Consider the following 12,923-nt stretch of genomic DNA (forward strand, 5'->3'; position numbering starts at 1 on the left):
TTAACCCATTCTGACCGGGAACCCGTTTTGGTGTTAGCATCATGTTATGCTTTAGATGTTGAAAAATAGCAGATCTACAAGCTCATAGCGCGCCACCGAGTGGCGCGCTACGAGCTTGTAGGTCTGCTATTTTTGAATAATCGAAGAACGACTGATTTAAAAAAAAATCTGATCTCAGGTCAGAATGGGTTAATCAGACCAGTGTGTGTCCAGTGGAAACCTCGTATAGAATCTGATCTCAGGTCAGAATGGGTTAACTTCAAGGACCACGCCGAGCTGATCCCATGCCCCCTGATGGGTTGCTGTGTGACATACTGTATATGTGGTTGAGAAGCAAGTCTTCCGCACCTTCAAGCTGTCCTCAAGCTGGAGGAGTTTGGCTGCTGCCGGGTTTTGATTTGATTAAGGCCTGATTAGCTCAGTCGGTAGAGCATTAATCTGAGTGTCCAAGGGTTCAAGTCCCTGTTCAGGTGCCAATTCTATAACGGTTGCAACAATAACAATTGCAGAACCAATTATAGCAAAATGAGGGAGGTGGTGGGTCAGTATAGAATACAAATCACTAAAAGGAATCAGTAAATAACTTTAACTGTAATTTATTAAAGATGGAGTGCCACAATTTTTTTGTATTTTTCCAGTTTTTCATGAGTCTATGAAGTGACAGTACTTCATTAGACACCCTGGAGTCGTTTTTATGTGCAATGGTGTATTAACTTTGTATTTAGGGTTTCTTTCTGGAGGCTGAACCCTTGACAGTCAAACGGGGCCAATGAAATAAACAGTAATATAGTGACATCACTCTATCAGCCCCTCCCCTAACCCCTCCCTCCCCCTTTATCATACAACTACAGCTGTGGGTGGGTGGGGCTTCAGTTCAGGTGGATCACCAACCACCACCAGGCATACTTAATGAACTGGTGGGCGTGTCCACATAAAAAAAAAAAACATTTTGGGTTAAAGTTATATTCAGTGATTTCACACAAAAAACCTTAGGTTTCGTTTTTGGCTGGGACCCAAAGCCTTTCGTCCAATCAGGATAGAGAGTCAAAAACGAAACCTAAGGTTTTTTGACCCCCAGGGGTTAACTGGGGTACAGGGAGGAACTCCTTATATGGTCAGCACACTCTAAAGTAGAGAGGATTATCACAACAAAAAACAAAAAAATAAGTGATATTTGAATTAAGTGAAATCACTGAATATACCTTTAAAGGCGCAGTGAAATGAAAAAGACGTTTTTCACACTTTTAGACCATATCCGTGGTCATCATATGGGCATACCTAACAATGGATGCCAAAAAAATGGGAAAATTCTAATTTCTGTGGGTTTTTATATCAAAGGTCCATAAAACGATTGTATTATTTATTTATTAAAATGAAAACGTGCTGCGTGATGACGTGTAGAGATACACATCGATAAAAGCCAATAAAAATGAAGCTCACCTGTTTAATTCCCCATATCTGCGCATCCATGCAACACAGCTGCTTCTGATTACAGATTACTCCGTTTTTATTTCCATTCAAGATAACATTCAGACAGTGTATTACTCGGTTTCAACTTAATCATCACGCTAAAATATGTTTCTGAAAACATTATAGGGTAGAAATAAGCACGTAACAGTAAACTGGTTGTGCTGGCCGACCGTCTGATTTGTAAACAAACACATACCACGCTGTAGCGCATAGCAGAGCTACCGTCCCTAGCTACCGTCCCATCGCCTGAAGGGATGCGACACTCTGATTGGTTCAGAAACTTCAGACCGGTGTTTCATGTGGAAACACCATTTTCATGTTGTTCACCATTTCCGTTTCACTGCGCCTTTAATGAGATAACGACTCAGAGAAAGGGGATATATATATATACACACACCTCTTTGGTCTTGGCCACCTCAGCAATGGCCGCTATCCGCTGCTTTTCGAACTCGTCGTTCTCGTCGGCGGTCTTGGCCGTGCTGGTGCTCTGCAGGGTCTTCCTCTGGTCCAGTTCCCTGCTGTCCACTTCATCCCTCCTCGCACATTTCTACAGGAAACGGAGCATGACATATAGAACTATAATTATATCTGTAGAATCCCCTTTTTTTTTTTTTTTTTTAGTCTTTGTTGAAATATTTTCTAATTTATTTTTCTTTTCAGGCCCTATGATGGGGTTGGGTTGGGAGGGATTTTTTTTTTATTTATTATTTACAATTTTTTTTTTTTTTATCCCACGATTTTGTAACCCATTTTTCACCCCTGTGTCAATCATCTACTGTGATCCTGGGCTCTACACACCCTCCGCCAACCTGGGGAGAGCAACGGACTTAACTCATGCTCCCTTCATGCTTGAGTGTCCAAGTTGCTCCTTTACACCTGACAGGGGGGAGTTTCCCTGGTTGGACGTAGCGCGTGAAAGGAACACGTTATTCCAACCAGTTCCTTTCCCCTCCATCAGGCGCCCCGGCTGGCCAGGGGGAGGCAGTTTAGAGACCAGGATTACTGCATGTTTTTGTGAGGGTACCTACCCTAGGGGACACGGGGAGAACATGCAAACTCCACACAGAAAGGCCCTTTCGCCAACCCCCGCCTTCGGGTATGGGCACTGATGACGCGGAGGAGGAAACACGCCGCCAGCACCCACAGTGCCCCGAGCGGGAATCGAACCCAGGACCTTCTAGCTGTGAGGCGACAGCACTACCAACTGTGCCACCGTGCCCCTATTTACAATTTGTTGTTAATAAAAATATATATATTGAGTTTTATGTTGTATTTAATTGTTATAATCATTACTATATTTTTCTGTTTTTTTTTTTGTCAACGGTGGTTGGTGCTGGGGTTTGGGGGTAGGATATTTTAACCCATTTTGGGCAGGAATCCCTTTTGGTGTTTTAAACATTATGTTATAATTTAGCTATTGAAAAATAGCAGATCTACAAGCTCATAGGTCATAGATCTACGAGCTTGTAGGTCTGCTATTTGAAAATCTGAAAATATTTATTTCAGAAAACTGGAGGATTTAGAAGATTTATTTTATTTATTTTAATTTCTTTAAATTATTATTATTATATATATTTTTTTTTTAATTAAATTAACCCATTTAGGTCAGGCCTAAATGGGTTAAAATGAGGCAAGGGGCAAGCCACTGACTGTAGTCGGTAAAGAATTTTGAATGATGTTTTATGTGCATTTTTTGTGTATGCCTGTACCTGTGCCTTTCATCTAAGAAGTAAAAAAATAATATATATATATATATATATATATATATATATATATATATAGATATATATATATATATATATAAAAAGGTAACGGAGAGGGACAGTCACATCATCCATCATGTGGATTGAGCACATTTCTTTTTTCAGACCAAACATTCTGTCTTCGGTGCAAAGCAGCTTATTTATGAGTGACACGCTATAGGTTAGAATCCGCCACACTACGTTTTTCACTTGTCATCCCTTCTTTCTTTCTGTGTCCTTCAACCCCATCATTCCTATCACTCTGTATTCTGTTCAACCCCATCATTCCTATCACTCTGTATTCTGTTCAACCCCATCATTCCTATCACTCTGTATTCTGTTCCAGTGAAATGTCACGAGTAAAAAGGAAAAAAAAAAAACGTGTATTCCAGGAATAGCACAGTTGCTTTAAGCCTACTTTAATTCAAACATAAATTCGTCAGTAGGCTGTCAGTAAAACATAAATGTGTGTGTATTATATATTATTAGTCGCGGTATTATTATAAAATATTTATTAATTAGTATTTTTTTACATAATAGGTAGTTAAACAACTAAATCGACTAGTAAACTAGGCAACTAGTCAACTAGTAAAAATGATGACCTATGCCCTATGACCTATGCCCTATGACCTATGCCCTAAATTCAGTAACAGCTTCTATCCCACAGCGGTAGTTGCACTCAATGCTGCTAAAATATGATCTGTTGCTGCGACACATTTTAGTTTTCTCTGCCATCATAAGTACAATAAGGGTTTGTTGTGCGATAACAGCTGAAATGACATGTTTGTGCATTAGTGCTGCTGGGGTTGTGCAATAACAAGAAGTCATGTGTGTTTTGTTTTAGCTTGTACAGTATGTTGATATAATGCACTGATTGGTTGGCACTTTTAATTTCGTTGTACACGTTGCAATGACAAATAAAGATCTATCTATCTATGCCCTAGCATCCATCTCACCTGTCCGAATGGCACAAAGGGAGGAGGTCCACCTTCTGCACCGATGCCGAAGCTCCTGCTGTGTTTGGCCAGGCTCTGGAGCGCACAGTGAAAACACAGTGAAAACACAGTGAAAACACATACATACAGTTTGGCCAGGCTCTGGAGCGCACAGTGAAAACACAGTGAAAACACACATACATACAACATCAACAACATGCATGGGAGTCAGTGATCACACAGTATTACTAGGCAATGCACCGAAAGGGAAATTCTTGGCCCGAAACCGAATATAGGAAACAGTTGGCCCGAAAACCGAATACTGAATATGATTCATATTTCTTTTCCTACCGTTGCTGTCATGGCCGTACCTTAAAACTACCTGATTTATTTCTGCAAAAGACATGATTATGGCAAAACTTAACTTAAATAATAATCACTATTATGGGTCCATAAAACATTTATTCAGCTCTTTTGAATGCATTAATTGCATATACTAGTCGGTGATATATTTTCTGCCCATTCAGGCCGAAACCGAATAGGCCGAAAATGCATTTTTAGACATTTTCTCTCCCGAATATTTTCTGAGGCTGAATATTGGGTGTATTACCATTGTAGAATGAAGATGCACATCAGACTGAACACGCTGCTTCATTTTCATGAACACCACATTTAATCGTTAAAAGTTCCAGGTGAATGATGTGAATGAACGTTCAAACAAACAAGAATGGCTGTTGCCAGTTTACACTACAGGTGTCAATTAGCCAGCTATTTTAATGCACAATATAATAATATAATATGTTGTTGTACCCGGTACATAATCTATTACACTTTAGATGAAGTACACATTATATAATGCCTTTTAAATTTAAATTTTTACCTAATGTAAAGTGTAATAAATTCATACATTTAGAACATGTACTTTGTCTACTACATTTATCTGGATTTCAGATAAGCGGCTTAGTGTGCGCCACGGCGCCACCACCTCGTTTGTTTAACAGGTTTCAGCCGAGGGAAACTCGCTCACCAAATGTCACACCTCGTGTTTGTGTTGTGAAATTACTGTAATGTCCTCGTGTTGTGAAATGACTGTAATGTCCTCGTGTTCTTCTTTGTGAGAAGAACACGATACACGACTTCAGGTCGATCCAATGTGCTCAGTAGCACCGCCGCAATGGGCCAAACGCTCCATTGTTTAAACCCATTCTGACCTGAGATCAGATTCTATAAATGTCTTCTACATCAGTTTTCTGAAAAAGCTATGTTTCTATGTCAGTCGTTCTTCGATTTTACAAGCTCGTAGCGCGCCACTCGGTGGCGCGCTACGAGCTTGTAGATCTGCTATTTTTCAAATGCTAAAGCATAATGCGAACACCAAAAGCATAACTGACTAATTATAATGAAAATAAAACAGCTCCCTCACCCTCTGCAGTTCCCATTTCTCCACCATGTGGTCCACCTCTCCTCCCAGGACGGAGATCTTGGAGTCGTCCAGGAGCAGAAGACCATTCTTAACTTCTACCGTGCCGAGGAGCTTCAGCTTTGTTCCAGGGGGGGTGTTTAAACTGGAAAAAAAAACAGGTCATTTATACATTTGTGTTAAACCAAAAAAAATATGTAATAAATTAATAATGGTGCATTCATTAACCTGTATCCAAATCGCTTAACATTATATTCACGCAAGGAAACCACCATGGCACCAGTGTGTTCTGGGGCAGCGGTGGCCGAACGGTTTGCGGAGCAGGTCTTGATATCGGAAAAGGTCGCTATAGTTCGTATCCCCGGACCGGCACGTTAAAATTACCACCGCTGAAGTGCCCTTGAGCAAGGCATTGAACCACTCTACCATGAAATGTTCTATATGAGCAGGGCCTGGCTGTAAACAAGTTCTTGAGCTTATAGTCCAGTTACCCTGGGTAAAATATAGTAACTAACTAACTTCGCTCATCTGGTGCAGTTAGGGGTTCTGTGGTTTGCTCGTTTCTACAGAACTCCTAGTAGCGCAGCCCCCCCAACCCCACCCCCCCGCTTCTTCTGCGTGTGTATAGTGTCACAGAGATCAGAATCACATTTGAAATGTTTATTTATGTCCACATAATGAGAAGTACAGGAATACCTTGTACAAAGGACATAAACACTGCCAGTGCAGTTTGACAGTTGGGAGAGCAGCCAGTTACAACGTGCATGGACGGCAACGCATCGTTACATACAGTACAGTACAGCTGACCTGACACAGGGCAGCAGACATAACACACACACACACACGGGACAGTTTTGGTATGAAATGATTATAATTTAATAATTAGGCCTGCATCGCTTTGCACTGAATGATGAAAAAGGACCGCAGTGGGAAAAAGCCCGCCGCTGGCTCCCATCTGTTGAAGAGAGATGGATTTTCAAATTATATTGTTATTACGCTTAATTACATCACTTTGGCTAAAACGCTGAATCCCTGCTGATGAAGTAGGGCCATGTACATAAACTACAGGCATTCATAACTACAGACATGTCATTCATAACTACAGACATGTCATTCATAACTACAGGCATTCATAACTACAGACATGTCATTCATAACTACAGGCATTCATAACTACAGACATGTCATTCATAACTACAGACATGTCATTCATAACTACAGACATGTCATTCATAACTACAGACATTAGTACTATAGCCTATATACTGCATAGGATTCTACAATATAGCCTACATTTAACAAACAAGCTTGATTGACATTTGTAAATGGGTCAATACAAAAACTGCTACGAGGATAAAACCAGAAAAAGCACTAAGACTTCTTTGGTATGGTATAAAACGTGACAACCCTATGGCAAAAGGGGCATAATAACGAGGAGGCGGAGGAGCAGGGCGTGCGCTGCCCGGAGTGATGTAGAAACAAGTGCGTCAAGGTCCTGGGTTCGATTCCCGCTGGGGACACTGTGGGCACTGGCGGCGCGTCATCAGTGCCCATACCCGAGGCGGGGGTTGGCGAAAGGGCCTTTCTGTGTGGAGTTTGGATGTTCTCCCCGTGTCCCCTAGGGTAGATACCCTCACAAAAACATGCCGTAATCCTGGTCTCTAAAAATAACTACCTCCCCCTGGCCAGCCAGGGCGCCTGATGGAGGGGAAAGGAACTGGTCGGAATAACGTGTCCCTTCCACTCGCTACGTCCGGCCCGGGGAAATTCCCCACCGTCAGGTGAAAAGAAGCAGCTTGGACTCCTCATGCATAGAAGGAGGCATGAGGACAGTCCGCTGCCCCCCCAGGTTGGCAGAGGAAGTGTAGCGCCCAGGATTACATTAGATAATTGGCACTGGGTGAAAAGAAAAACTGGGTTACAAAATCGTGGGATAAGAAAAAAAAAAAAAAAAAAACAAGTGCGTGGCGGTTTGCTCAGGCCTCAAGGTCACCTCGACACTAAGGCCGCATTCTCACCTCTGCTTCGGTAAGACTCCACGCCAACGGGCGGAGAAAGTTGCATCATTTTTGGTTACCGGTATTAGATTTTTTTTGTGTTTGCCTTCAATACTGTGCCGTCATCATCCGCAGCAATTGGAAAAATGCAGCAGGGAACTTGTGTGTTCAATAATTCATAAACTACACAATGAAATCTATGGAGTTTTATACCTCCGAGTAACGGTTAGGACGTTAAATGAGGGTAACGTGGACGCAGTGTGTCATCGGGGACTGGACGCATCTCTCACTATGTGTGTGTGTGTGTGTGTGTATGAGTTATAATTTGCTTATTTCCATCGAAATAAGTAGTAAAGTGTGCCGCTTGGGATATTATTTACATTATGAATGTAAATAAATGAAAAAGAAAAAAAAAACCCACAAGCACAACACCCCATAGCCACATTCAATTCAATGCAATTAATGTAGGGCTTATTTATGGTAGGGGAAATAGCCAATAAGGAGCTTTTGCACAAAAATAACACCTGGACCTCTTTGGTGGGGACATAACAACTATACAAATAAAAGATAAGAAAGCCTTTTAGTATGGAATTCTCCTTTAACCCATTCTGAACGGGAACCCATTTTGGTATTAGCATCATGTTATGCTTTAGCTATTGAAAAATAGCAGATCTACAAGCTCATAGCGCGCCACCGAGTGGCGCGCTACAAGCTTGTAGTTCTGCTATTTTTGAAAAATCGAAGAACGACTGACATTTTTAGAATCTGATCTCAGGTCAGAATGGGCTAATCAGACCAGTGTGTGTCCAGTGGAAACCTCGTATGAATCTGATCTCAGGTCAGAATGGGTTAACAAACTTTTATATATCAAAAGGGCCAGTCCCTTCCTTCCACATCGTATCCCGCTATGCATCCCATTATTCTAAATGACATGGAGCGGTGCCAGGGTAGAGAGGCGACATGAATAATCCCAGTCCCTCACACATCCTCACGGTAAATTAACCCAGTCTGTACGACGGGAGCCCCTTTTTGGTGTTTTTTTTAACCAAGCATTACGTTATACTTTAGCTATTGAAAAAATAGCAGATCGACAAGCTCATAGCTTGTACTAGGTCTGTCATTTTTTGGAGAAAATAAATCGTGAAAATGTTGCACAAAATCTTTGAATATAATATTATTTCAGAGCGGAACGTTTTTTATTTATTTCGACGTCAGGACCTAAATGGGTTAATCCATTCTGGGCGGGAACCCCTTTTGGTGTTATAGCATTATGTTATGCTTTAGCTATTGAAAAATAGCAGATCTACAAGCTCATAGCGCGCCACCGAGTGGCACGCTACGAGCTTGTAGGTCTGCTATTTTTGAAAAATCCAAGAACGACCGACATAGAAACATAGGCTTTTTTCAGAAAACTGTCATTTTCAAACAGACATTTTTTTTAGAATCTGATCTCAGGTCAGAATGGGTTAAACGCCCTTCTATTTCATCAGGCCCCCGATAAGGCAGGCCCTGCGCGCCGTCTCTCTCATTAGGGAAGCACAGGGACTTAGAGGGATTTCCAGCTACTGATGCCGGATGCCAAAGCAGCAATTAGGGATTTCAGCGCCGAAGCGCTGAGCTGGACAGAGCAGAGAGAGGAGCCCTCAGGATGGTGGACAGTGTGGATATGAGCCCACTCTGGAACTTTCCATGATCGTGCACACATCGTGCAAACACACTACTCACTCACTCTACTCAATCTTGCTACTTAACCCATTCTGAACGGGAACACATTTTGGTGTTAGCATCATCTTATGCTTTAGCTATTGAAAAATAGCAGATCTACAAGCTCATAGCGCGCCACTCGAGCTTGTAGGTCTGCTATTTTTGAAAAAATCGAAGAACGACTGACATTTTTAGAATCTGATCTCAGGTCAGAATGGGTTGATCAGACCAGTGTGTGTCCAGTGGAAACCTCGTATGAATCTGATCTCAGGTCAGAATGGGTTAACCCATCTAGACCGGAAGACGATTCTACACAAATGTCTTCTAAATCCTGACAGTTTTCTGGAAAAACCTCTGTTTCTATATCAGTCGTTCTCAAACATTTTCATGTCAAGGACCCCTAAAAATATTATGTAATTGGCCGCAGGACCCCCCCCCCCATCTGGAAATATGTAGTTCCAGGGACCCCCCCCCCCCCCAGAAGCCAATATATTAGTTAAAAATATTCACTCTGAAATATATATTCAAAGATTTGCGCCACATTTTCATGACTTTTCCAAAAATAGCAGACCTACAAGCTCGTAGCGCGGCACTCCGTGGCGCGCTATGAGCTTGTAGGTCTGTAGATCAATATAGCTAAAGTAGAACATAATGCTTTTAAACACCAAAAGGGGTTCCCGCCCAGAATGGGTTAATGCTTAATTCTCCTCTCGCTCTATCACACCCTGATCAGGCTCCACCAGCTACATCCTGCTTGTAATCCATCTCATCCCTTCACACACACACACACACACACACACACACACACATGCAAAAACATGCACTATCTAGGAACAGTAACCAGTGTTGTTGTTGCTAGAGCCTGTCAGTGATCAGTGATCAGTGTGTGTGTGTGTGTGTGTGTGTGTGTGTGTGTGTGTGTGTGTGTTTGTGTGTGTAAGCACAGCTCATGAAGAGAGGATTTGTTCTGTTGGCCTCTCCTCTCCTCTCCTCTCCTCTCCTCCTTCCTAACAGAAAGTCTGCTGAAAGCTTTCTTTCCACTCCTCCACCTGTACACAGTTAGCTAGTCACCATGGCAGCGGTCGCCACGGCCACCGTTTCCAGGGTTGGAGATGCCATTAGCATCACAGGGAATTGTTAGCTCTGATCAGCTGCCAAACCAAGTGGAAATGGAAGTTAAAATGGAAAACGGGGGGCATGTGGTGGGATGAGGGTGTTGACTGAAGGGGGGTGTGTGGGGGGGGGGGGGGGGGGGGCATTTGTGCGTCAAGTAGGGTATGATCTACAAGCTCACAAAGTGTCGCAGCGTGACGCGTTGTGAGCTTGTAGATCGGCTATTTTCAGCAAGTGTAAAATGACTTATATTGGATATCTTGTCCAATAGTCCCTTCCTAACGTTTTAGTCTAGTTTTTATTTGACGACGAAATTGTCAATATATTCAGTCTTAGTTTTAGTCATCATAGCGTAGTTTTCATTTAGTTTCCATGTCGTTTTCCTCAGTGAAAAAAAGGTAGTCGACGAACATTTTTCCGTCATAGTTTTTAGTCGACGAAAACAACACTGATTCAAACAAACGCTGACACATTCTCACCTGATCTTGGTCAGGTGTCTGACCTCCAGGCCCACACAGGTGGTGTGTCCCATCGGTCATTCTCACCTGATCTTGGTCAGGTGTCTGACCTCCAGGCCCACACAGGTGGTGTGTCCATCGGTCATTCATTCTCACCTGATCTTGGTCAGGTGTCTGACCTCCAGGCCCACACAGGTGGTGTGTCCCATCGGTCATTCTCACCTGATCTTGGTCAGGTGTCTGACCTCCAGGCCCACACAGGTGGTGTGTCCCATCGGTCATTCTCACCTGATCTTGGTCAGGTGTCTGACCTCCAGGCCTACACAGGTGGTGTGTCCATCGGTCATTCTCACCTGATCTTGGTCAGGTGTCTGACCTCCAGGCCCACACAGGTGGTGTGTCCTCCATCGGTCATTCTCACCTGATCTTGGTCAGGTGTCTGACCTCCAGGCCCACACAGGTGGTGTGTCCATCGGTCATTCTCACCTGATCTTGGTCAGGTGTCTGACCTCCAGGCCTACACAGGTGGTGTGTCCCATCGGTCATTCTCACCTGATCTTGGTCAGGTGTCTGACCTCCAGGCCTACACAGGTGGTGTGTCCATCGGTCATTCTCACCTGATCTTGGTCAGGTGTCTAAACCTCCAGGCCCACACAGGTGGTGTGTCCCATCGGTCATTCTCACCTGATCTTGGACAGGTGTCTGACCTCCAGGCCTACACAGGTGGTGTGTCCATCGGTCATCTGTAGTCGCAGCATCCTGGGAGCTCCCGTGGACTCCTCGTGGTCTTTGGAGGCTGAGATGTTCCTCATCTTCTGGAGCTGAAGGACACATGGCCCTTCCAACTGGCCAGATGCAAAGTGACAAACACAAAACACAAAAAGAATTAATATACACTTAATTTTTCATTATTCATTTAATTTACACCACAAAAGGTTTAATGAATACATACAGTAAATGCCTGGTTATTACAATATACTAATAGTAAAAATGAAATATGAAAATAAATGTAACGTGTTTGATTGTCAACGGTTAGTAAATTGTCAACTGTTTAGTAAAAACCCCAAGACTGAGCAATCAAAAGTACAATGGAAGTAAAGCCCCTGCCTGTTTGTAGCCTAGAGGACTGGTTCCCAAACCTTTTTCATGTCAAGGACCCCCAAATTGACACTCATTAGCCCACGGACCCCCATTTGAAAAGATATGCCAGGGGACCCCCATGAGAGAAGATATTTATGGATCTAGCAGTGATTCTCAACCAGTTTAATTTCAAAGACCCCCAGTTTGACATGCATTAGTCTACGAACCCCCCTTTTTTTTTATATATACATATATTTATTTTTTTATCCCACGATTTTGTAACCCATTTTTCACCCCTGTGTCAATCATCAAATGTGATCCTGGGCTCTACACACCCTCCACCAACCTAGTCCCCATACGAACCCCCATTTAATAGCATTTCTATCTCTGGGACCCCCAATTTATATCGTAAAATCAATGCTAATTGTACTCTCTGGTCCATTTGGTTCCTAACTATCATTTAGCTGGGGACCCCCTGGAACTCCCTCAAGTACCCCTGGGGGTCCCCGGACCCCACTTTGGGAACCACTGGCCTAGAGGATGCTTGCGGCAAAGGTATCCAGATAGGTGTAGGGTCGCTCAGAGGAATAATATTACACTGGCAGATTTATGGAGTTATGGAGTTGGGAGTATTGGCTTGCTAAAATGTATTTTGTTGGCACTGATGTTGTGACAGTCAGGGCAAGCTGAACCTTTCGGTACCGTTTGCTAGCATGTCTGACTAGAATCTTTGATGACGGTTTGTTTGTTGTTCAGAGTTGGGGAATATCTGCTAGCTTGGTTGCTCTGATGCTGCTAATTTGTAAGCAAGGGCAATAGTTTGTGAACAATTTTAGTTGGATATCTGACCAGCTGAGCGAGCCAGGGGAATCCATTGCATCTCGCACACACATGCCAGGGTCAGAGATATAACTTAGTTTTTCTAGCCTAGCCAGTTCCTTTGAAATATGATGTTATTGCCTTCTGATATTGTAGTCGTTAGCAGTTGTGGTGTGAAAAGTGTG

General features: G+C 42.9%; 1 protein-coding gene across 3 annotated transcripts in view; it reads right to left on the bottom strand.

The window, feature by feature from the left end:
* The window catches only part of tdrd3 (tudor domain containing 3), a 44,119-nt gene that overhangs the window by 23,655 nt on the left and 7,541 nt on the right, over positions 1–12,923 (bottom strand). For all 3 annotated transcript variants that reach the window (XM_080770129.1, XM_080770130.1, XM_080770128.1), the window contains exons 4-7: positions 11,524–11,684; positions 5,571–5,712; positions 4,169–4,243; positions 1,868–2,017 (exon numbers count right to left, since the gene is read on the bottom strand). In XM_080770129.1, coding sequence (XP_080626255.1) covers positions 1,868–2,017; positions 4,169–4,243; positions 5,571–5,712; positions 11,524–11,684 — 528 coding nt within the window. The remainder of the gene's footprint in view (positions 1–1,867; positions 2,018–4,168; positions 4,244–5,570; positions 5,713–11,523; positions 11,685–12,923) is intronic.

The sequence above is a fragment of the Protomyctophum bolini genome, assembly GCF_963924005.1.
Source record: "Protomyctophum bolini genome assembly, chromosome: 1".
NCBI lineage: Eukaryota > Metazoa > Chordata > Actinopteri > Myctophiformes > Myctophidae > Protomyctophum > Protomyctophum bolini.